Raw genomic sequence first — 26709 nt, forward strand, 5'->3', positions numbered from 1 at the left:
TTTGATTTTGGGTTCTTGCGATGAGCAGTCGTAGAAAACCGAAACTCGTTTCGAGGGAAGTCAAGAATGTAAAACTTTGACAGCCAGACCATTATAAATGTGGCAAACCGAAATCGTCGTGATATTTTATACCAGAATCAAATTGATGATGCACGATCAGAGTTAGGTAAATTGAGTGCCCATTGGAGGCTTTGGAATCAATCCTCGGTCATCGAAGTCGTTTCAAAGTAAAGGTGTTTGTAAGGGAACCCCAACAAAAGGCGTGCGGGGTCCATGGGATCCGTATCTCTATATAGTATTGCGTTCTGACATTTAAGATATAGTCCCGAAGTCATGCAGGCGAATACGTAATTCAGCACAGTGATTTTAAGAAAAATTCTCAGAAATTAGTAACCGCGTAGTATGATTCTAGTGGGAATAAATTCGCTGGTGTATCAACCGCTTACACGCCAATGGTCTAGGCTACTATTGATAGGGGGGAGCTAAATGCTTAGTAATTAATGCTTTCATTGTCGAGAAACACGACACGTAACACGATATTTTGAAAGGGTTCTGAGGGAAGAATGATATATTCGGAAGATTACTATAGTTGATATCCTCAACCGACGTAGTTTTCCTTCTCCATGACTGATTATATTTTGTGATTATTCGTACAATATGAAGTGGCATAAATGCCAATTTCTATATGCTAGGAGATAAGCTCTAGATAGTGAAGCTATCAATTGAAGTCCTATCCTGAATATTAGGATGACTTTACGATTCTAAAGCTGAGTATGAAAGAATTCAGTCTTGTATCTCGTAAGCTACGTTAGCATATTCTTTTCTTCTACTATTTCCATAACAAGCAACAAATACATCAACGACAACATACTTATCCGTTTGCAGACCAAGACTAAAACTCTACATCTGCTTGATGAAAACTCCACAAGCTCTCTAGTCGTGGCGATTATTCAGCACAAAGCAACGCCTACTCTGACTCTCCCTGAGTTCCAGGAAGTTATTCTCGTAATCAAGGAAAGTCTTACCGAATCCACCCCTCAATGCCCATGGCTCTATCACATCACGGTTCCAATCCATATATCTCCCTTCAGGAGCCTCCCATATGCAAAATCCTGAGAGACTATCTTTTGATCGGCCAAGCACGACACCTCGCACCCCGACTTTCTGATTGATACTCTCGATCACTGCTAAGACGAAGGCGTCTTGTTTTGCGCGGCCACTCTCATGATATTTGTCCCGGTAATAGTTATCATATCTGGAAGCTGCGTTAACATGATAGTTTTCGGGATTAGGTAATTGGATAATAACTCTTTTGACTCTTCGACAGGGGACGAGAGTGAGGAAGTTTTTGAGAAAATTCCAATCGCCTTGATCATTTTGGCAGAGAATAATGCGGGAACTTCGTTGTTCTGACGGTCTTAGTTTTTGATAAAACTGTACATGTCGAATAAGGTTTGCGTTGTGTAGTTGTCGGACTAAATAGTACAGAACAGTGCTTGGAGTCGAAGCCGAAAAATCACCAGAATATTTCAGGTGTTCGCGGATACGCCCACTATCTACACCTTAGCTTTCTGTTGCGCCAATGGAGAATATGTATTAACTGACTGCAGAGTAAGCTTCAAGTCGGATTCAGCTAATTTTGAATCATTCGAGTTCGATTGGGATGAGACATTTTGAGGTGCTTTTTTGGCTGTCATGAGTCCTGTCATATCATGAACTTTGTGGTATACTTCGGATGTATGGTTTCTCAGTTCGGCGCCAAGTTCATAACTATTCAGTCTCTCAAAAACATTCAAGGCGTGGGTGTAAGCTCGCCACTGGCCTCGAAGTGCTTTCAATAGACGTGGACCCTGATCAGCCGAGCAGAAAGTGTTTCGACCGCAAAAGATAAAAATCATCTCCCTAAGTTCAGGCGGCAGTCTCTCGAGGATACTGTCTTCAGGCTTGAACTCGGTTTCTCGTTGTTTAAGATCTGGTCCACTGATGGCATCAGCAGATATCGTTTCGAGATATTCCAATTCATCAACGGGATCTTCAACTTCATTGATAAAATTCTCAAAGTCATCATCAGAATGATTAAGGGTGTTTCGGGGAAGAGTTATGACTCGGCCTTCACAATTTTGAGACTTCTTGTCTTCGAGATTCTTGTTTGGATATTGAGGTGTCCCTCTGTGATATAGCAGAAGGTCGGGAATAGAGGGGTATAGCATTATTGAAAAATTCTAATGATTGAAGGCTTGAGGTATGACTGAAAACCGTGTTTGAATCTTACAGATGAAAGAAAAATGTAAGAGGACACACCAATTTATAGATTTGTGCGACGCAGTACTTGAACCGTCTCAAAACTATCTTAACTATCTTAACCTAGTTTCTAAGGATCTAATACACTCTAAAGTAGTGAGCTCTATACCGCGGGGTTGAAAGCATGAGTCAGAACTTTCTGAAGTAAAATGATGATTTTTACAAACAGTTTTGCTCAGAGGACCTTAGAGGTAGTATGCTGAGAGAATCAATGTAATTTGATAACTGGAATGTTGTGAAGAGACGACCGCTTGGGTAATGAAGCGGGGTAAGTGCATAAGCGACGCTCGTGCTCGTATAAATAGAGACGCAAGCCACTTTTCGAAAGTGGCTTTGCTGTGGCTTACTTCCGCCTACCTAGTCAACCTTATATATCGCCTCAAAAATCTTGAAATCTCATTAAAATTCGCTGGAATTATGACATTCTATCATGGCGATTGAGAGAATACTATATGATACTAGAAAAGCATCTTCCACGAAGAAATATATTTATCATGGCATGTGAAAGTACCATCGAACACCAGAACTTGATACTGAATGTGGTTATGGTCAGACATTTCGACTACCTACGTAAGCAACATGATGATGGTTGACCACCCATTTAGACCTTAAGAATTACGAGCTAAACGCTAGGAGAAGCTTAGGTGGTGATCGTCCTTACAAGATGGCTGAACAGTAACTTGAACAGTTGATAGTAGACGCCGCTCTAGTATCATAGTAAATTCAAATTTTCTCCCACAAAATGGTCTCCATTGCTTATGCAAATTTTTAACATATCAATCTCAGCTAGCATTAGGCATTCAATACAGGCATCACGGAGATAAAGAACTGAGATCCTTAACATCGAGTAACAACAAGATTTCACGTGGTAATGTAGAGAATATTAATTGAGTTAACAGGAACTAGATCAGTTAGAGTTTTGTATTAAAAAAACCGCCTCAAACCAGATGCCCATCATCACCCAGTCTCAAAGCCTTGGTCAGTCATGACTGAACAGCTACCATGTCGCTTATAGCCCCCATACTATAGTGCCGCGACTTCCAGCCGTCCGAGAGATAATCCTCAATTACCACAAAAAGCCATCGATATGCCCTTAGTTCTCATCAGAGTTCGAGCTTCCGGTGTCCTCTCGCTTGCCCTTCGCCTTTTTGGCCTTAACTCCACCACGATGATTCTTTCTCTTCGACTTTCCGGTAGCTTGATTAGTGCCCTGCTTGAGTCCCTGTCCAGACTTTCCCATAGCCCCGTCGCTCTTCCATTCCTCGATGACCTCTTTAAATCCCTGATAAGTTTGATAAAGGGTCAAGATAAAGAGCCAGATCATGATCGGTCCAACGAGGACAAGGTATTGCGGGGTGTGTTTCATGCAGCATGTCAGAGATTTAAATATGATGGCCGTGTATGCGCTGCAGCCGACTAGATGAAAAGCTGTGTTCTGAACAGCGACAGTGGTGCGGACTTGGATTCCTGATGAAGACATGTTTCTAGATGATCGGATCTTTCGAAGGCAGTTCATTTTTTTGCTTGATTCTATGATAAGACGAGTTGTGAGTTGTGAGCTGTGAGTTGGAAGTTGTCTTGTCGAAAGATTAATGAGGTTTTAGAAACGGACAGTTACTCGGTAAGTTCTAGAGTAACTCTATACTCAATCGTCTTCGAGGTGCGGTTGCGGAGTACGGTCAAAACTCTTCATGCGAGCTAAGCGAGGTGTTAGGGGCCGTAATATATGACGATGTACGGGAGATAGATATTTCACACAATTGATTTGTGACAGTAGTACTGCTGTGGCTCATAATATACTTCAGGAATGTTTTGCCTTTGGAAATTTGCGTTCATGTTAGCGAGACCCTCAGAAGTCTCGAGTTTCTACATGGTGTTGGGATTGTTGTATACGAATACGGCCATAACAGTAGTTAGTATGACAGCCAAAGTATGATTCTCATCATGAACTATAAACTATACATGAAGCTTACACACCAATCAATTAAACATCTCAGTCTTTTGCTGATGAATAATACGGAAGATTATCCCGATGTAAACCATCTTTGATATCAGACAGGAGTTCCTGTAGAGCCACTCAAAATCAACGTGTCAAGATCTGATACTTTGTATCTTCTATTTCTGTGGGCTTTCCGATCAATGCCAGTTACAGAGAGTTCTACTATCTCTGAGATAGATGGTAGGTAGATTGTTGCCCAGAAATAATGGACAAACCATTTCAAGTACCGAAAAATTAATGTGTTTTTGAGTTGGATCGTCTATTGTAGTGCGACGACATTGAGATCTCATCTAGCGTCACCGGCAATTAAATGTTCTGGACCTTGAGTTCTGGGACCATTGTGTATTCTTTTGAATGTGCAACTAGTATCTTTGCATTAGGTAAGCTACTTGATGAGTAACTTTGGAAGATGTTGAATATGGTAAATTAATCTTGACCGATGGCTGAGATGGCCAAGAAGAAACATGGATGGATGTATGAGAGGTTGGGATCTGGCTTTGTGTACTATTTTTTGATGCTGGTTGTTACTTTCCGACGAAGTCGATTGAGAGTCCCGACCTTGCGTCTACCTGAGTATCATTCGATTAAAGAGGGGATCAAGTCAAAACTGCGTCTGGTTGTGTATTAATGACAAGTTCGTGTTCTCGACGATAAAAGTTGTATGAAGTGGGCATCTGGTACCCATGTAATGAAAGCCGAGTGTGTGATTCGTGGGATGAGTACTCTGCGGTAACCCAAAACTTAGATTGGGTCGAGATAACGGTAGATGAGCAAGATAGGGTGCTGATTGAAGAAGCACCAGGTCACCATTCTGGCTCTGAAAAGACGATGAAAGAATTCCTAGAAAATGAGAAATGTTCAAATGTTGGTGCATACTCGAGTATAAGAGATGCAAATCTCTGCCAAGTTTTAATTTTGATTCGGTTGAGAACGTAAACTACAACTTAGATATTGCTGCCGAGTCACATAGTTTGTATTTTTCACATCAATCAGTGAGTCAACAATGTAGGCGCCTGTGAAAGAGCCATTCTGTGGTTTTCCATTGGCTTAGATTCGTCCAAAATTGTTTGCTCGGAACATGCTGCACGGCACCTGATGCGCGATGTTCCAAGGTTCATGTATATCCGTGGCAAGTTGAAAATGATTGACGAATCTGTGCTGTACAGATCTCACTTCATGAATGGGGTATAGATCACTGCAGTAGAGATAGACGTTTCAATGTTAACTCGAAAGGGCTCTATTATGATATAGGGAAAGAAGAAAGAAAGGCACTCGCGGCTGTTTGAATGCAATAGTAAATACTCAAATTCTTATTCTCTAATTACCAAATCACCTGAACTGCAGTCCTTATGTCTATCAATACATTCTAGTCATATCGACTCATTGAAAGAAAAAAAAACTAGCTATTGTAGACAAGCCGGCATGCAAAGAGTAAAATGAAGATCACAAAGCACAACGCTGCATAGTAGTGACCCGCACCAAAAAGTCTCATGATGTAGAAGAATAACAAGACACATAAAAACGAGATGAAGATCTAAATGAGTTTGAATGTCAGCATTTTGATTTTAGCCACATCGCGCTTGGAAAAGTAACTTACTATTTGTGCAAATATTAAAGCAAGTCTAAATCTGCGATCCAATTGATAGTCCATCATCTTGTTCTTATGGTTCATCAGCTTAATTTGATTGGAAACATTAATACAGCTAGACTTGTCTTCCCTATAATGCTTGAAAGCCACCACGTCTTGCTGCTTCTGCAAAACTTTCATTTGTTCGGATGCATCACTGTGTATAAGAGGTCAATGACAACACCATGGAGCCAAAAATAGATGAAGATAACAACTTACACTTGTTTTTGTCGCCTTGATAGCTGGTCTGTATGTACCCCTGCTCTCCATTGAATTAACTCTTTTCGAGAAAGCTAGCGATCTACCTAAACCTCAAGTCAGCGATGTGCTATGATGTGTAAGATCTCACACTGAAGTGACCATGTTCACGCCCAGAATCTCGCAACAACTCCCAGGAAGTTAATCTGCCGCTCGTTCTACGGTCAGTGCGAAGGGAAGACGTGTATCCCAATAGTGCCGTCATCCCCGACGGCCAGAAGGCCACACAGATCGGGAAATTAGCTACCACCTCGACCCATTACAGATCTGGTCTCCACACCATGATGAGTTTTTTGCACACAATAAGATAGCTGAAAACGCACAACCCTCCGAGGAGAGACTTCCCCTGGCACCGTGTACGCAGGTTTGAGGTCCCAAGGGACCAATAGAAGTCTTGCTTATGTCCCCATTGTTTTGCTGCGAATTCGATCGGTGACTGTGATTCCACCTCACTTGAAATCAAATGTGTTTGAGATAGTCTGGCAGACGCGAAGGAATCGTTACAGTGTGTGAGGAATAGATCTTACCGGCAAGGAATTAGGGTCGAAGGAGTCATCGCTATCCAAATCCTGTGACTACATATGTTAGCTGAAAGTCAAAAGAGCTAAATATTTGATCACAGAAAATGTGAATCAAACTGTAGACTTACTTGTTTTTGAGAGTCGGTCGAGGTTTGTACCGTACATTCGAGCGCCATTGCGAGATGATAGATGAATTGATTATCGAAGGTCGTCGTGCAAAGAGGTGTGAATAGGTGGAAAGCAGCGTCGGTGACAGATTTGTGAAAGCATGGAAAAGCTGTGGCTCGAAAAGAAGAAGAAGAAGAAAAAGAAGAAAAAGAAGAAGAAAAAGAAAATGCAATAATACGAAGCTTCGAATGCTGGGAAGTTTTGAGTTGGAATGAAGATGGAGGAAATTGAACCATACTGGAGAAAGGAAACTCTTAAATAAGTTTTTCTGCGAATGTGCGCGAGCTTAGCGAGGTTCAAATTTTCTCGCCTGCGCCACCTTGCGAGTGAATACAAATGAGCATGTAGTCACGTTATCCTGTATCTAGGTTTGAACTTGATATGGATTGCTGGAAAGTGCACAGGAAGCTGTGAAAATCTCTTACTATTATTAGGAATACAATCTTTTGAAGAGGTCTTGATTAGTCTTGCCAGCACGTGCGTTGCTTTTGTAGCTAGGCCGTCTATACAATAACTCAAGGCTTTCGGTTTTGATACTTAATAAACTGGCTGTGATACTCCATCGTTCTAAGAGAGTATGAGTTAGCATAAAAGTGGCATTTCTGTCCTACCAGTATATTCTGCAATGTTCATCGATGCCTCAGGTAGCCCACTTACAGATTGAGGAATGCTGAGTTCCACATCATTGATCTGAAAACAGCCGGTACCTATTTAGAGACACGGCAAGAAGTCTGGCAATGTGGGAACACTGTTTGGCATCCTCAATTTTCACTTTGAAATATTCAGTGGTGAGTAAATCTCAACTACGGTGCAAAGTGCATGCTTGTAAGGTTTGCTATCCAATTTCAATAGTGTGCAATGTCACAATATCATTGTATGCCTCTCGCTAATACGTGATGCATCCTTTTGAAGTGATGATATTAACGCTCATATATCAATGCAACAGGGACTATTCTCCAGAACTGCTGTACCACCCTCATTCGAGCTTTTCCATAAGCTGCCAAGGCTCCCTGGAAGATCATAGAGCTTAGAATTTCTTCTTGCCAGTTGACTCATAGCTATCTCCAGATTAATATAGAGTCTAGTAGTGGAAGTTTCGTTAGGGATGCTTTGTTTCATGAAGCAGGTATCAAAAGGGTTCAAGAGGAGTGTTTTTAATCTACAAAGTAGACATTTTGATAAGATCTCAATATTCATAGTCATAGGTTCCATTATTCTGACTGTCATCGAGTCATGACCGGAGAGTCTGGAACAACGCAGAAGCTACTAGATATCCATTACAAAATCTAACCCTATTAAAGCCAATAACTACCCAAATGGCTCCTGAATTGCACCTAGGTACCTATTGCTTGCGATGCTTGAGCCCCGGATTAGAGATCTCTTTACAAACTAATTTGTAATGTGCTATTAACAAGATATACCTGGGTATGTCAAGTCTCCTTAAGACAAAAAGCTATATTTAATTGACTGAATAATTTTGATGTCTCATATAAATCACTCTTCAGTCATACTTTATTCGGAACAAGGATAAAATAACCAACGTCCTTTGAGGGGGCAGCTCAGAACGTTGCGCATCAGATTCAGCACAGCAATTATTGAAAGAGAGTCATTCAGAAGAAAGAATCAACATTAGATTATATCAGTAAAGACTAAATACAAATTGCGCCCGATAATGTATCAGCGATATCTAACCTACCGATCAAAGCCACCTGTTTAACCCTAAAAAGCATTGAACAACAAAAGAACATCCAACTCAAAATAGCCCCCGCATAAATCGAAATTGCTACTGCAAGATTTTTGCTGTGCTTTCAGTAGCACCTTGAATGATTACATCCTCAATTTCCAGCTACCAGGTATTACCTAGATAAGAACGAAAAACAGTGAAGAAGTATGATGATCTGAAAGGGAAAGAAAGATTGGCGGATATTTTCCAGGTTTTAGGAATCGGAATCCAGTGACGAGCGATGATCGAAAGAACTTTGCGCCATCGATGTACCATACCCAGGAGGTAGATCAGCAATGCCCTCGTTACGACCCACAAACCACTTCCCAGCTTTGCCATCCAGTGATTTGAGGAACACGGGTCTCGAATGATAATTCGTTTTTGAGTGATAATCACACCAGCGACTATCAGGATTATCTTTCTTGTTTATACATTGCCCATTTGGGAAGTGGGCCGCTGGGTGATGAAAATTTCGTTTCTCTGCTTCGCAATACAAGAAATCCCATGTTGATAATTGATCATGATGTAATCGACATGCCCCAAAGGTGGCATTCGTATTTATTTGCTCCTCACATCCCGGTTGGCGACACTCCATGCCAGATTCCGCTGCTATCGCTTCTGTCGAATGACTGTTGGATTTGGAATATCCTTGCAATGACTGTTGGGGCAACATCGACGCGATTCGACTAGATCTGCGAGGTATCAATCCTTTGTTCGCCTTATGTCTTCTCCGAGACTGCTCTTTTGTCGCCTCTCTAGACGATGAGGTACCTATATCTCTTTCTAACCTACCCGGAGAAGGAGGTGAGCTCTGCATTGAAGTCGGAACACCAGCCGGAAAGTGCTGCATGGAATCTGTGCTCTCCTTGCCTCTATGCTTCATAGTGGATCGTTGACTTGGAGCTAGGAGTCGGTAATTTCGACTGCCAGATTCTTGGAAGCGTTGTGTATCATTCAAAGGGTAAGAAGCCTCACGAACTCTTGGTTCGGAAATTGGATAGTGCTGTGATTGAATAGTCGTAACAGAATGCGAGTGAGTGGCAGGAACGTTGGAACTACCTGGCGATCTTAAGCTCGTAGTGCTAGAGGCCCGCGCTGAATGATACGATGGTTGAGCAGCTGTTATCTGGAAGGAGCTGAATGGTGGTAGAGGGTTGTCATTCGTCGGATATGGTGATGGAGTATCGGTCAGGCTTACAGGAGGGAGCTTTATGGTACTCCCACCTGAGCCATGTTGGTGTGTTCCTAAGAGAATGTCAGAACTATATATTCCTTCGTTGGATTCCAGCACAATTCAACATCCAGCAGATTTTGATTGACCTTGGATGTCTCTATTTCTAGAGTTTGACTCACGAGGCTGACCTCCGCCATAACTCTGCCTTTGAGGTTGACCAAACTTGTCAAATTGGCCATAGCCACGGCTACTGCTTCCGATACTGAAATCGTTTAAGGACATAATTAGTGGTTAGATATCTGTGATTTTGAGATCAAATGCTGGCAATACCTTAGGGTTGATTGATGGATCGTTTGATGGAATACAGTGATGAGAATTAAAAGAAGGAAAATCTGGGGAATCCAAGATGGGTATATGTCGAAATTGTGCGAGTCGCCCATTCAAATGAGGTGAGTGTTTCCAATTGCCAAAACCCGTAGATGACTGTCCACGTCATAACTGTAGGCTTAAATCTGTCGCTATATGAGTGTTTAAGTATGGGTAGAGTCAAAGGAGAAGAGACTACTTGAAATATTCATGACTGGTTTTAGTAGCAAATCCCAGCAGATGCAAAAAAATGAGAGAAATAATCGAACGACTCAAATCATGACTTCTAAGGATGAACACCACTTGATCAATATACGTTCAGGAAAGGGAAATGACTGCCAAAATATGAGATGACTACCTGAGAGAATTGCTAAATTTGGTGAGTCGTTCGAGGAAGGAATTCATACCTTTGTCGATGTTCTTTGGTAGCTCAAGAAAATGGTTTCTACCTCAGACCAGGGTCAAAATCTTGTGAATTTGCACTTATCTTCTTTTTCTAACTTTTCGGACTTATTGGCATATTTAAATTCAAAGGCTTCGAATTTCCATCGTTATATTGAAGATCATGATAAAGGAACCCGGAATGGCTTTGGATTTTACTCAAAACAATGGCCTAAAGACGCTTAATTCTAGGTCATGGGCATGCAACGCGAAGAATGGTGTGATGTATCGCTAAAGAAGGTATGTATTTACTGTCCTAGTAATTCAGAGCCATGCGAATTGAGTAGGTAATATTCATACCTCACACACATCATTTCTCAGTCATACCTCTCCTTCGATTACTATTGAATTCCGAGTTTACTATCTTCTCAATACCTCGACAGGTCACGAACTCATTTACGCGCATATATGAAATTCGAGGCATTTATTAACTAGTCCCTATATCCAAAAGTAGATCAAGCAAGCTGTCTTACAAATATTAAGTCCTTCGTTAAGACTTCTGGGTGAGAAAGAGGAAGTCTGATCCCTCCATCCACACCAACCTCGATGACAATAAACAACGCAAAAACAACCCAACACTCCAAGTTTTGGAGCCCATCAATCACAGGGTTCGTGATAAGCTCCACCATTAATCAGTCTTTCGTCATGGCTTGCGTTCCCAAGAAAAGATTGAACAAAATGAAGAGTTCAAGAAAAGTGGAAAAAAGTAAAAGGAAATTGATCTTATCACAGCTTTGGAATCTCAATATCCCCTCATGTGTCTTACTAAAACAGAGATTCTTGAAGGTCAGAACAGTCATCAATCTCATCAGCGCTTCCAGGAACCACAAACCACAAACCTTATTTCCTGTCGCTATGGAAACTTATATGTTGGCTGGTCGCTGGGTTGTGTGGTGGATAGGGCGATGAGTATCTGCGCAGCTTGAGAGATCTATCTTCCCGAACTTCTCTTATCTCCATTCGTCATTTTTCGGTGGCTCAATGGTTGAGGATCTTCTGCAAGAGCCCGAGGGCCAGAGTTTGTCTTCGAGATTTCTTTCGTGTTACGGGGCATTTGCCATTCATGTCTCGACGGCGCTGTTGTATTGTCTGCTCCTCCTTTTTTGAAGAGTAGATCCAAAGAAGCGTATGCAGCGGCTCTACAACGAAAACATTCATCGCACATCTCATTGGATAGAGGAATCTCTTGGCCACATTCAGCTTCGCGTTCTGGTATCCATCGTTTGCAATATTTGGAATCTGAGCTAGACATATTCCTTTGAAAAAAAAAAGTTAGCATTATTTGTTATACTTATATTCCAAAATCTGCCGTCCTACCTAGACTAAATTGCAAGATGAATCTTAAGATTTCTTGAAGGAAGAAATGGAGGGAAAGGAAAGAGAAGCAAGTGTTTTCTTTGAGGTTGTGATAGGCTTTGATTATTGAGAAAGATATTTGAGAACTATTGCTTCGAAATTCTGGAAAGTTGAGGAAAGGAAAAAAAGAGGAATACATACTACATGAGCATTGATATAGATTCAAGACTTGTACGCATGACTGTATGTATATTCAAGCGATGAGTAACAAACTGCATCTGATTCAAGATATTTCATAGGTGACAAGATTCTGATAGCGTCATAACTTTTCAGATTTAACGTTGCTCATTTAGTCTCGAAGCCATAGAATCGAGAAAATCAACCAATATTTCGCTATCGTAATTATCAAGGACAAGTTTGAAGAAAATTGTTCACATCATCAATTGTACAAGATACATAATCTCTCTTGGAGGTTAGCTCTAGAATAATAATAATAATATTAGTATTCTAGTATTAGTGGAAGACTTGATCACTTTAGCTTTAGAGATGAATCGAACAAATAATATGAGAGTTGAATTGAAGCCAAATTATAAGAAAGAGCTTGATTGAACTGAATTTGCTTACTTTTTCTAGGTTTTCTTTAAAGAATATTCTAGATTTATATAATTTATAATGAAGTCCTAATAGTTTTTATACTTATAAATAAGATTGCTTTAAATCGAATCTTATAGAATCATTTATATTATAAGAAGAAAACATAATCAATCAATTTAGTTTGTTTGATTAACAATCTCTCATATGATTTTATTTCATTTTATTATATTATAAAACAATTTGATAAAAGATATAATAATATAATAATATAATCTTATAATATAAAATCATAATATACATATATTAGTCATTAATATATCTTTTAATTAGTAAGATATTACTAAGTGATTTAGTATACTTATTATAGAATCATATAATCTCAGGATGTATACCGGCTTTAGTATGCTATATCATTAATGCCCTTTGGTGACTTCAAGATACTCATTTCATTTTTCACGTATCTGGAGGGATCATACATTCAGACGAACATAAAAAGTTCAACGTGTATATTAAGGGTGCGTTCGAATCACTTTTGTGAAATTATTAGAGCTTCATTATTAGTTAATTTTATTTGTCAAATAATTCAAATAATTCTAAATATTTTATTAGAATATATGTACTGTTCGGATGCGAATAAATTATATAGAATATTATTTCAACATTTGAAATTTAATAAGTCATTAAAAATCCTAATAAATTTTTAATTTCTAATATATTTGATTTAATGTAGTGTTTGGTAAACATTAATATTTTTGAATAATATTTAGATTATATATTATATTTATAATTGTATATGATATATATTAGGATTTCTATAAAAGTAATGTAGATGGAAATAGTTAGGAATATTAAAAAAGTTTCGAGATATTGATTTTCTTTTAAATATTAATTATAAAGCTCGAAAATCGAGCTTTACAATTACTATATAGGGAAGCTTAAATTATTTACGAAATGATTATTTAGATTCAAATAGTTTTTAATAATTTATTTCATTATATCTGTGTTTAATAAACACAAGTATTTAATAAATAAATGAAATCAAATAATTTCAAATAATTGTTCATTATCTTAAATCCGAAATAAATATTTTATTATATATTATATTCAATAAACACATTATTTTACATTATTTATTAAATAAATGATGTCTAACAATTGAAATATATCGATCCGAACGCACCCTAATTAAGTCCAACTATCAAGTAGTTCCTATCAGTATGACTGTCTATGTATGGCACATACATGCCGATATTCTCAGTCCAAACTGAGGGCCTAAACCCCCAATCTCAATCGAAAAGAATCAGAAGCGACTGTGGGCAACAGATGAGATCACTAGTGTTCAATTCTCTGGAAACTAAATAATATCATCACCGTATGCCCAAGCGCTAAAACAAAAATAAATGAAATCCTCCATATCTCCTCCACGAACACAAACTCATCGGCCAGAGTTCACTTCCCGCACAATTAACCCCACCATAAAGGCAAAATAAAAAGAAACATAAACAATATGAGTCGCAAATCTCATCGCTTCGTCCCAATCAGCGATGCAGCTGCGTGGTGCAATCCACTGTTTATTGCCGCCTCCTACGACGTGCTCTTCGCGCATTCTCCTGGTCACCTCTGTGGTTGCCGGATACTCTCTGACCATCTCCAGCTACTGAGCGATTTTGATCTTCAGACTGACTGTCGGAGGCGTTTGTCATGTTCTCCCATGATCGCGGTGAGTGATCGATTGCAGCAAGAAATTGGCTCGGAGTTGTTACCAGCTGAACAGAAGGACTTGAATAGCGTTGGCTGCTTGGTGCACTAGCTCGTGCGTATGCTTCTTGATTCAAATTTTGCCCGTCTTCTGACACCCGAGTATCACGGGGGGGCTGCGGTTGGGTCTCTTGAAATCCGGGAGGAGCGCCTTGTCCTAGCCACTCCCATACTCCCGACAGAGATTGGCGCCATCCATCTTCAAATTCAGGACTATTCGGACGCGATTGTGCATATGCCATTCCGTGTCCTTGCCCTATATGTCCTGATGGCTCAGCATTAAACGTGGGAGGAATTTGAGCTTGGTATCCAGCGACTGAAGGAGTTTGTACTTGGTGTTCAGCGACTGAAGGGCTCTGGGTTAGATATCCAGTAAATGGAGAAGCTTGCGCTAGATCTGAATCGAAAGGAATGTATTGGTCGCTAGGCACAAACTGTCCACTTAGCGAATATCCAACTTCTGTCCAATAATCATTACCTCCTGTCCAGACATCTCCAGGAGGAGTTTCTGGAATAGTAGAGATCATTAGGGGACTATTACTTTGGTAAAGTTCATTGGATGGCGAATATGCCTGCATTGCATCTACTTCTTCTGGCACATCTCTTATCACATATGGCACTATTTCCTCCACCAACCAACGGTCATACTCTTGAAGATTCTCTCTCCCTTGACGATTGGATTGGTCAGACATGTTGCTCTAAAATAAATTAGCACTGAAGATCATGGTATTTGAGTTCAAGAGCTCGCAATCTTACCACAATGAGATCAGGAGATAATACTATTGATATTCCTCAGTTTGAAGTAAAGACAAAGTTGCAGTGGAATGTATTTCTGAGATCTTGGGCTTACAAAGTCTCGAAGAATTTTTTTTCGAATCACTGTCTTTGATATCACTGTATGCTAAAAGAGAAAAGGAAGACGTGGGAAGTCCCATGCTATTTAAACATCAGAATGGCAGCAAAATTCGCTTGCGTGGTCCAACTCTTGGAATCACAAAGATAAATGGAGTGTGATAACTCATAAGTATTCTGTGAACATCATCGTCCTTCGAGCAGACTATGACGACAGCGGTTCATCAAAGTGCATTAATTAAATGAGCCATAAGCCACGAATAGGTCACATGTGCAATTATGTAAGTTATAGTAGAACGTTTTTCATCAACTCCACTACTCTCAAAATTCATACTGGCTCTAGTTTGAAGAGTCATTATGCCATTCTAGTGACTTTAAAAGGCCCCCACGATGTGGGCTCTCGTGGTAAAGGTCATACCTGGCAAATTGATACTTCGAGTAGCCTTCCTTTGATTCAAACTCCGAATTTGGGTACTCCCCCAGTACTGTTATCAATATTCGGCTTCTCTAATGACACTCAAAAACACCCCTCCTTTAAACTGGAATGGAACAGTCATACCCCTACGTATCATTCTTCTCTTAACAAAGTCTCATCAATAGTTTGCATTGCGGAATGTACTGTCAGATTTGACTCCGAACAGGCAAATTATACCTTCATATTCATGTTCATGAGACTATTCAAGGATAGCATGACTTGATTTCAATTAAAAATTGATTTCCCTCTTCCAAATTTAAATTCCTCTTTTGATTCTTAAGTGTACGAAGATTTGTGAGTTCGTGGTAATGACGCTTGATTGAATATCTAGTGGAGATATATTACGAGGCTTGGAGAATCGAATTATATAAATGATTTAATTCAAGATTTGGGGTATGGACATGTCATTTCAGTCATTGTATATTTCTTTGGTTCCGTTCAGTCAGAAGCGTGGATTTGCATGGAGTCATAATAATTATCTCTCTTCAACTCATACAATTGGAGTGTATTATGAATGTTCGTGTTCCAAAAATCCTATCCATTGATCATATTCATACTTCATCACACCTGCACTGATGCATTCCAACCGAGAAGAGGCTAGGAATTGCCATTTCTGCGCAATCAATTCATAAGTAAATCATTATTGGCGCAATCATCACACTCATACTACTCGATTTCTCGCTCGTCCTTGTGCTCAAATAGTCCCAGTTCCCCCCTCTGCTTTACTTTTTTTTACTCTTCACGCCACCGTTTCAAAGGACCAAGACTTCACGTAACTTCCAACACACCACCGGAAAATCAAAACTACTCAGGAGAGCTCTTAACTCTTCATTATCCTTTCACCTCTGCGTCGTGGTACAAATCCCTCTACAAACTCAACAACGACTACCCTCAGAATTGCTGCGGACCTTTGGATAAGGTCGCTACTCGGCTTGATTGAAAACTCGACGCTTGTTTTTTATACGACAGTCCGAGTCCCTACTCACGATAATATCCTATCATTACCAATCACTTCATCTTCGCGGCTTTAGTTACGAAAAGACGTACCGTTTATAAATTATTGTGGCCTTCTTGTCCTTTATTTTAAATTATTCGAGTATCTAATTTGTCAGTGGTGCCAAAATATTCCTCCTTTCAACATGTCTTCTCGAAAAGGAAAGGAGATCGATAAAAAGCGTACAGACTCCACTTCGAGCACTCATACACGTAGGCCATGTTCTGCAAAAGGCAGTGATGGTAAATGGTGTCCGGGAGATGGAAAATATGATAGTTCAAAGGGCAAGATTTGCCGTGCTTGTTACGACAAATTTCACTGCCAGGCAACAGTTGGCAATGTAGCGTCTTCGTCAAAAATACACGAGCGTTCATCACAGAGATCGTCACCAAGCGTCAGTCCACATTCTTCTACAGCTCAAAAGCATTCACATCGGATAATCGAAGCCGGAACTCGATCACACAATGTTGGAGCACCGAGCAATAAGGGAAAAAGACCTGCCTCGAGAACTCCTTCAAGCGAACCTCCATCGCCCAAACGTTACCCAGTTTCACCAGATCTAACAGGATTTGGCATATCTGAAAGCCTAGATTCCTCTTCGAGTCTTCAGGTTCCAGCTTATGGACAAACGAGTTATTCTGCAGAGTATGAGCAATACCAACCTCCACAACCTCCACAAATACCAAATCATCCAAGGTCGCCCGATGTAAGGGGACCTCACTCACCTGGCTCTCAAACATTAGAACATAGGCAACAACAAGGCTTGGCGGGATATGAATCACATAAACCCGGAGCCCACATGGTATCCACGTTCGCCCGATATCAGAGGTTTTACAGCACCCGAGACCGAACTCGCTCCTTGTACCTCTGCGACACGAGTGGTTGAACAACCGTTTACGCAGTCTCTTGATGCTCAAAAAATCCAGTATCCGAACAGAGAGTATGACGAAGGCGATCTTTATAGTGCTGATACGCCTCCGCCGGAGATCCGGCAGCCATCATCTCTGACGAGTGCACCTCAACGACGACCCCCTGTAGAGGTTTCCAAAGATACTGCGTCTCAGCGAAAGTTTAGACCATGGGAAAGCGGATATTCAAGTGAAACACATAATGATAGCAGATCGCATCATAGCACTACTACCGCTGGTGGTGAAGGCTCATCGCGATTCAACCGAATGCCAAAAGTATCTGAAATTCAGTCGCAGATGCGTTCGACAAGCATCGAGGATCCCAATATAATTGCGACCTACAATGTTATGGGAAGCTATGATCAAATGCCATCTACAAGCCACGCTCCTTTGAGCTCTGGTGCTGGGCCAAGTTCTTCTCGTTTACCGGAAGTAACACAGGGGGTACTACAAGATGAGCATTGGGAATATGAAAGAAAACACTGGGACCTGAATGAGTACGAAACACAACGGCAATATCTGGATCGATATCTCGCAAGCAATCCTATATCTGAGGCACCTGAAGAGCTTCGTGCCCATCTTCTGTTTGCCATGTCATTTGGAGAGGGTCTGATATGCACTTATTGAAACCATGCTTCACATCGCTGTAAAAGAACGGCTGTGGGAGCTAAAAAGGTATTTTTACTGTGATGAAGAAACCCACAACGACCAAAACAGTCCCTCATGGTATAGAGGAATGTACACACAAAATCGCAGGATAAGTTTTTGTTACCAAATCGTGAAGAGTTCTCAGGGAACAACAGATACTTCAAGGCGCCAATGTGGCCGCATAACTAGTTCAATTTATTGTGATCTAGAAGGTCATTGCGAAAAGTATTTCAATATACCTCAACCAAGATATTACAGCTATACGAAACAAGGAAAGTACAGACATGCTGGCTGACAGATCCTTCCAATACTGGATTCTCAAAAATGACGACATCATATTTCTCTTCCAGGATTAAACACCAAGACAACAACGCTAGATCAAATTCCCGCATCAATGTTTTTCTGGAGCTGTGTACATCCATTCACAACATATCGGGATGACTTTTCTGAGGTCAGGATTTGGCAGCGGACTTGACATGGTTTATTCTTTTTTTCTCTATTTTCTAGATTCAATAACAGGTGGACTTAATATGATGGGGAGATGCCAGAAACTCCGGAAATTTTCATTATTTCCTTACACATTTCTCCTTTCATTCTCACATCCAAACAATCCTTCACGCTCTCACTTCCACATTTCCCCCACCCCCCAAAAGTGTTTTACTGTCATATTATTGGCTGGATACATATTTCTGAATTGAGGATCATCCTTTAGATTCCTTCCCATTAGTTACTCGTAACTTTTGTGGTTGAATCTTCAAGGAACATATTTAGTTGCGACGAGTTTAGAAAATGAATTACTATCAATTTGGATTTGTTGCATTTACATTCGCATTTGCACTAGTTATGTAACTTGATAACCATATGGTTTTTGATTCTGATTCTCCTACCTTCTAGTTGACTTAGTCTAACCTATCACCCAATCCATCCACCCTATGATCCCATCCACTCATCTCATTCGCCGAACATCAAACCCACCCTAAGATCTTTAAACTTCCCTCTCGAACCCATCCATCCATCCATCTATCCATTCAAATACCATCGCGCATTTCTATACTCCCTCTCCATGTTTCTCCCCTCGCTTATTCAGGGGCCCACTACTGTAGGTCTTCGAATCTCTGTGCGTGATAATCACGTGATTCATCACCATTTCCTCTTCGCCACCCACTGTCTTTCCACCTGCTTACTTTCGAAGCGTAGAAACCCTTTCAAAACTAGATCCTCACACAGCGCTACACCTTGTATTCTCTTCCCCTATGTCTAAAGAAGATTCACGATGTATATAAACCTGGAATTTGAAGGGCATACTCAGCGCACCACCTCTACCTCCCTCGGCTAGTACTTTTCTGATCCTATGATTTTCAAACATAAACGAAAACATAAACACAAGTGAACTTTTGATCAATCGAAATCACTCAATCACACAAAACCAGCTTACTTACCTAAACTCAAATCACTCCACCTAAATTTCCCCTAATCAAACTATTCAATTATCGAACCATCAAACAATTAGCCATCAAATCACCTACAGTCACCGTGTACTACTACTAGTCACTTATCAAAATCACACTAATATTCATCAAAACTTACAGAATATACTTGTAATTTTGAAATCATAAAACCAATAGTTTATATAAATAATTATATAATTAGATTAAAAATCAAATGACATTTATTATAAATTATATTATTTATTTTTAATAATCTTCTATATTAAAGAATGATAAATCAAAAAAACTAAAAGAAATTTTTTTTTAAAATATCGAAATTTACTAGTAAAATAAACGAAAATTACAAACTTTTATAAATATATTTTTAAATTATATAACGTAACTTATGGTGAACCGGGTCATATGGGGAACCGGGTCACATTTAGCCCATCATTGACTTCAAACCCTAACAAATTTTACTATGTATACCGAATCACCTTTTATACCTTCTTAAATTGAAGAGAAGATATAGAATGTTATTATTGTATTTCAATTAAAGGAATTTAAATCAATTAGAAAGGTTATAGAGTATTTTGAAGTTCCTAAGTTAATTCTTATAGTTAGGGTTGTTGGAAGGAAATTATATACTTAATCTTATGAAATAGCTCAAATTCTTTCAAATGTAAAAGAAAATACTCTTATATAATGGATTTCATAACTTATTATCATTAGATTCCTTATTATATTTATATTGATGAAGAAAATAACCAACGAAATTCGTCTTCGATATGTTCAGGTTGTATCATTTCGAATTCCTATTTCGATAGAAATTCCATTTATAAACTACAAATGAATTTATAAATTCCAAAAACAATATTCAGAACTTAAAACATATTATTCATATCAATTAGAATCTAATCGAACTAAAAAAACAACATTAAAGAATATTCAGATTTAATTTAATATATTTCATATAGTTATATCTTATTAAACAAAAGTATGAATTAAATAATATATATAATATAGACGAAATTGAATTTAAAGTTAAAAGTATTTAAAATATATATATTATAATCAATTCTATTCAGAAATTGAATTGGAAAGTTACAATTAATAAGCAAGAATGAATAATTATATTTAAATGTATTAATATAATTGAAAAGACTCTATCATCTATAGTCATTTTCAAGGCTCAAAATACAAATTCTATATAAATTCTAAAGGATATATTTCAAAGCTAGTAATTCTTTATTAGTACAAATGAATAAACCTTAAACAATTATAAATTAGAATAACTAAAAAGGGTTTTCAAATTAGAAGTCAAGAAAGTGTTAAATAATCAATCTCGACTTTTAATTATAGATAATCATTCAAATCATATTACAAGTAGCTTTATTACTTTCTATATAAAGAAGAATATCGATTTACTTATATTACCTCCTTATTGTTCCTATTTACTTCAATTATTTGATATTGTGGTGTATAGGTCAATGAAACGATATCATACTTTAAAAATCGATCGATATTCTCGAGCTAGTATAAAACGAATCCAAAGAGCTGAATAAATAGAACTCTTTCAAAATATTAGAAAAAAAGTACTAAATTCTTTTAATATTAAAGCTGGCTAGAAAGGAGCTGATTTAATACCTTTTGCCCCACGAAAAGTACTCAATTCATTACCATTTAACTTCTCCCAACAACTTTCTATTCTACAAATGAGAACCTTTAATTAAGATCTAAACTTATCTATACTTAGGAGCTTTTCTTTAAATAAAACAGAGTTAAGACAAGTAAATCAAACCTTTAATAAAACTCTAGTAAATAATGATTCTTTTATATTACTAATTTGTCGATATATTAAGAGAATGATTAAGCTTGTAGAATCTCAAAATATTAAGATAGCCCTACTTTGGAAATGGCTTGCTGATATTCAGAAGGTAATTAAGATTCAAAAAAAAAGAATTAAAAACAAAAGAATTAAATTACAAGGTCAATTTATCTTTAGTAATAAAGAAGTATTAAAAATAATATATAAGGTAAAGGAAAAATCTAAGGAGAAAAAGCCACAAGGATAACTACGTAAACATTCAATTGAAGAATTAAAAGAGAAGATTAAAGAAAAAGAATTAAAGAGTAGTTCAAATAATTTAGAGTTAGAATTGAATGAATATGTAGTTTGTAGAACAAGATTATATAAAGAGAATTGAATTTTGTGACCCAATTCCTTATATGACCCGGTTCACTATAAGTTACGTTAGTTAATAATTTAAAAAAATTCAAAAAGCATTAAAAATATGATTTTATTAAAGTGTATTAATATCGAAATACTATATATATTAAAATTCGCATAAAAATATCTAGTTAAATTTGTTGATTTTATATATAACAAAAGTAGTAAAATGGCTTTTTTAGGTGTGATTTTAATAAGTGGCTAGTAGTAGTACGTTAGTACTATAATAATCCGATACTTATAAGCTACCCCTTAAATCCCTTCAATCCCCTTTCTCTAATCACTACCACACAGCATAATACTCCATCCCACCCTAACTCAAAACCCCTCAACTCTCACCCTAAAGCCTAAACCCTCAAATCATTTCCCAACCCCCATCCATCAAATTTCTCATCCACCTCATCGCTCAGAGGTAACTAGAACAAATAGATTCCCTCTCCAAGAGTATATATCTACTCTACTATTCTCAATTATTATAAATCTTTTTAATTATACATCCTTTGATATATTTCCAGATACTCAGATATGCTTTCGTTTGCTTGGTGGTGGGATTCTGAGAAAGTAGGTAGTATATAGCACTATATCTCTCGAGCTCTTCATCATTCTCTTCACCTATTCCTATTACTAATTCTATTCGTATTATCATCTTTATTTCTATTCCCATACTAATATAATACCTCCTTCTCATATTTCACCTCACATCTTATAGTACTAGGGCACAGATAATGACCGCTTACCTTAATCGTATTAAAAAGTAGCGATTTAATATATATTATATAATTGTAATACGCTACTTAGTAGCGTTGTTTATCTAAACAAATGTGTATATAATAGTATAGTCTTGATAAGAAGAATAGAACAGCTTTATTATAATTATTAAGATGCCTGCTATATTTGATAGTAAGTTTAAGTTCAATTTAATCTTTTCATTTAGAATATTTCTTTAGATTAAATATAATTGAAAAAGACCTTAAGTATTACTAATTATTAGGGTATTATTAAGGACCTCAAATTCCATATTCTTTAATAACTTAATATTAATTAATAAAAATAGAGATTATTACTCAAATTTATTAATTACTTATTTTTTTTTTATAGATGAAATATTAATTTAGTAAAATAATCTCTAAAAAATTATAATCTATTATTAAGGATATCTATAAGAACAATATAATAATCTTAAAATAGATATTAAGTTTATATAAAATAGAAATGTTATAGTATTATATTTGTTTTGTTTATATTGCTTTTGAAAGCTTTTTATTTGATTGAGCAATTGATAAAACAGCTTTAAGATAAGTAGTAAAGATTTTTGAAAAGAAAATAATATATTATAATCTTTTATTTTTTATTATAATAATAACTTTAGAATTGATTTGAAATTTAAAAAAACAAGAATGAAGATTAAGTAAATAAAGAATTATAATAAAAAGAGAAAAAGAGCTTAAAAGATAACCTTAATATTTATTTAAATAATTAAGAATTCAAATCTTTAAAGAATTCCCTACAAAGTTCATTTCCATCTTATATAGTCTTAATAACAATTGTATTTATTATCGAATTAGCGAATTTATTAGAATCAATATAAAGTATTATATTATACTTTCAGGCATTATATACACCCTTACCATTAAAATAATATCTATAAAAACAATTATACAAACAAAACACTTAAAAACAAATAAATTAACTTTACTCTAACAATTCAATAATACCTTGATTATTATTAAATATATCAAAAACAAATAATCTTTAATTTATAAATTTTAATTATAATTATTAGGTAGAAAATAATAATATATTTGGAGTAATAATAGTACTATTATTTTTTAATGAATGCAAGAGATATAATACAAAAGGACTGTTTGGATAAAAAGAAAGTAATACCTTTAATAATAAAGAATTAAGTATTTATAATCAACCGGAAACTACCCCACCATAGAGTAATATAGTAGACCAACCTAAGAATACATTTTTCATATTAATACAGTTAAAGCAGATATCAGCAGCAATTGTATACTAAATATGCCTACAGGCATCACCAATGATGTCACCGAATCCCTCGAATACAATGTAATTGACGTACCAATTATCCTTAAAGATAAATAAAATGAACTATTTCAATTTCTTAAAAAAAGATATATATAATATCAGAATAATAATAATAAGGAAATTGATTATATATACCAATATATATATCTTTTCATTTCGATTTAGGCATCTTATATTAATGAATAATAATATAATAATAATTAAGGTTTTTTCTAATTACTTATATAAAGTAATATATACCTAATATACCACAGAACTAACTAATATAAAGCGAATACTTATTACAATAATTACAATCGTAACCTTATATAATATTCTAGAAAAGCATTTCAGAATATATTTTGAAATAGTTATATAAAATCTCCTTAAGGATTAATATAGAATAAAGGATTTACAAAACAATTATATAATTAAAAGCTTTATTAATATAATATTACGAAATGTTAAAGTAATTAATATAACATCCAAATATAACCAACTTATAATCATTTAGAACGACTTTACCCCGGATTTTCAATTATATATTAAATATCTTTAATTAGAAACTTAACTATCAAAATTCTTCAAATAGATTAATGATTTAGAATTGATTTTTTAGGTAATTGTATCCCAATTATTAACAAGAAATAAGAATCAATATGGAAACTGTAATTTTAGTTACAATAAGATTCAAATAAATTAATACTATAATAATAATTATTGAGGATAAGATAAATATCAATCAAATCTATATCAATTTCGATAATAATACTCTAATTAGTAATTAGCAAATCAGTAATAATGTTGGGGTTAATAGTATAATATAGAAAGCAAACTGTTATTTGTATTAGAGACGAATAAATTTCAATTGGAATGTATTAGACTAATGTAGAATAATTATAAGCAATAAGACAATTACCAAACTTATAGGCCTAAAGGCCTAAATATTGAATAAGTATAATAGAGATGACTATAACCTTAATAATATAGATAAAGAGCTTTTCAAGTAATAATAAATAAATCATTTATTATAAATACTCTAGATAAAGAGTACAAAGTAAGGATAGACTTTTTACAAAAGGATAACTCTTTTCCAATTGATTATAATTAAAAGGAATAGGTTCAAAAAGAATTAGACGATTACGACGGATATAGTTAAAATGTGGTATTATAATTTACAGAATTGTTTAAATTTGAAAAAGAAATAAACGAATATTGTAATGAATTTATGAACTACTTTATTGTGGTAATATTATTAATTATATATTTAATATAATCTATAAACTATAGATATTGTAAGAAAAAATTCAATTTTTATAATAAATTATTTAAATACTTATAAATAAATTATATATCTTTAAATAAAAAACGAACAATATTATTTCAAATAACAAAAGTATAATAAAATAAGAATCTAAAGTAAATAATATTCTTTGATTTTATTATCGATATAGAGAAATATATTGGTGTTGGATATAAATTTAAAGATTAGTATTTTATTATAGTTTATATATAGTTCAATATAAAGATAAAATTTATAAAGATTTGTTTAAATATAGGTTCTCAAATGATAATAACCGAAAAAGAATAGTTTGTTAGTTTATTAAAAAATGTATAGATATATATTTAAACAAAACTGATGAAAGTAAGAGGTATAGAAACCGAATATATTTGGTTTATTAAATATATTATCATTACCTTTATATTTTTAGGCATTCGAAATAATAAGTTAGTTATAATATGTTTTAGATATAAGGTATATCTAATAAACAGATTAAATATTAAAATAATTATAGAAAACGATATTTTAATGTTAAAAGGAATCAACATTTTGATATCCAAAAAGTAAGTGATAATCAATTTATATAGAGTTTCAGTACTTATTGTAATATCAATATATAAATTAAATTAAAAACACATTATAATAAAGTTGAAGATAAAAAGCAAACTAGTTTTAGATCAAACAGTACTGATTTTAGTGTAATATAAAGCAAGGGATAAAGATAAAGATTTACTATTCGAACTAAAAAAGATATTGTTATTTTTATACATATATCGATATAATACTAATTTTGTAATAATACTAGTATATAATAATTCAAATAATTATATTATTTTACTAATAAACATTATAATTAGAAATTTGATAGACTTCAATTTTAATAAAATTTATAAAATAATATATAATATAATAGAAATATCAAATCTAATAATTAAAGGATTATTATACTCTATTATAACCATTATTCATACTATATTCAGGGTAAACAAAACAATTTATTATATTAGCATTACTATATATAGAAATATTATAATAATAGAAATACTAATGAATTTATTAAATAATTTTTTAGAAATATTCTGAAAAGATATAGGCTTTGTTAAGTTATTAAAAGATAAATAATTGATTATAGAGTTATATTCTAAATAAAAAAAAGAGTTTAAGTGTAAAATAAAAATCTATCTGTTACGGGAGCTGCCTCTAGGGTCACGTGGAAGTGTCTAGAGATCTCTCGAGGTGGTTTAGACTAGACTTCAAGTAGGAATTCAATAAGGTTGTAACTGGTTGCAATTCTCGTAACTATAGTAATGAAACTAATGATTGTTCTTGAGCACGAAGCTCTACATTGTAATGAAACCCATTCTTTTATATAGACCTTCGTTCTTTGTTGTCCCATTGATCCCATCGTGTCCCACCAGATGGGAGCAGTGGGATCCAGTGGGAATCTCTAATCCCGTGACTTTCTGATCAGGTGACTCGGTATGTTGGATGTCGTCGTAACATTTTCCTTATAAAGATATCACTAGGAAACCGAAAATCTTAATTTCTATATAAACCAATCTATCCATATTAAACATTCCTGGATAGAATTTGTCACATTTATATATTGAGATTAATGTATTGAATAATATTGTAA

General features: G+C 35.6%; 6 protein-coding genes across 6 annotated transcripts; 1 reads left to right on the plus strand and 5 right to left on the minus strand.

The window, feature by feature from the left end:
- Positions 1 to 933: 933 nt before the first annotated feature.
- On the minus strand, positions 934 to 2210 carry EAF01_002932 (uncharacterized protein; the record flags this gene model as incomplete). The annotated part of the gene is made up of 2 exons (XM_038911186.1): positions 934 to 1552; positions 1606 to 2210. The coding sequence occupies 2 exons, from the start codon at positions 2208 to 2210 to the stop codon at positions 934 to 936; spliced, it is 1224 nt and encodes a 407-aa protein (XP_038774108.1).
- Positions 2211 to 3394: 1184 nt separating this feature from the next.
- EAF01_002933 (uncharacterized protein) lies at positions 3395 to 3781 on the minus strand (the record flags this gene model as incomplete). The annotated part of the gene is made up of 1 exon (XM_038911187.1): positions 3395 to 3781. One exon carries the CDS (start codon positions 3779 to 3781, stop codon positions 3395 to 3397), a length of 387 nt encoding a protein of 128 aa, XP_038774109.1.
- Positions 3782 to 6685: 2904 nt separating this feature from the next.
- EAF01_002934 (uncharacterized protein) lies at positions 6686 to 6882 on the minus strand (the record flags this gene model as incomplete). Its single annotated transcript, XM_038911188.1, has 2 exons — positions 6686 to 6760; positions 6835 to 6882. The coding sequence occupies 2 exons, from the start codon at positions 6880 to 6882 to the stop codon at positions 6686 to 6688; spliced, it is 123 nt and encodes a 40-aa protein (XP_038774110.1).
- A 1929-nt stretch (positions 6883 to 8811) lies between these two features.
- EAF01_002935 (uncharacterized protein) lies at positions 8812 to 10053 on the minus strand (the record flags this gene model as incomplete). The annotated part of the gene is made up of 2 exons (XM_038911189.1): positions 8812 to 9842; positions 9951 to 10053. The coding sequence occupies 2 exons, from the start codon at positions 10051 to 10053 to the stop codon at positions 8812 to 8814; spliced, it is 1134 nt and encodes a 377-aa protein (XP_038774111.1).
- A 3986-nt stretch (positions 10054 to 14039) lies between these two features.
- Positions 14040 to 14918, minus strand: EAF01_002936 (uncharacterized protein; the record flags this gene model as incomplete). The annotated part of the gene is made up of 1 exon (XM_038911190.1): positions 14040 to 14918. The coding sequence occupies one exon, from the start codon at positions 14916 to 14918 to the stop codon at positions 14040 to 14042; it is 879 nt and encodes a 292-aa protein (XP_038774112.1).
- Positions 14919 to 16692: 1774 nt separating this feature from the next.
- Positions 16693 to 18082, plus strand: EAF01_002937 (uncharacterized protein; the record flags this gene model as incomplete). Its single annotated transcript, XM_038911191.1, is given in 2 exon segments — positions 16693 to 17357; positions 17374 to 18082. 2 exon segments carry the CDS (start codon positions 16693 to 16695, stop codon positions 18080 to 18082), a joined length of 1374 nt encoding a protein of 457 aa, XP_038774113.1.
- Between the last annotated feature and the right edge of the window lie 8627 nt (positions 18083 to 26709).

The sequence above is a fragment of the Botrytis porri genome (genome assembly GCF_014898465.1).
Source record: "Botrytis porri strain MUCL 3234 chromosome Unknown BPOR_003, whole genome shotgun sequence".
Classification (NCBI taxonomy): domain Eukaryota; kingdom Fungi; phylum Ascomycota; class Leotiomycetes; order Helotiales; family Sclerotiniaceae; genus Botrytis; species Botrytis porri.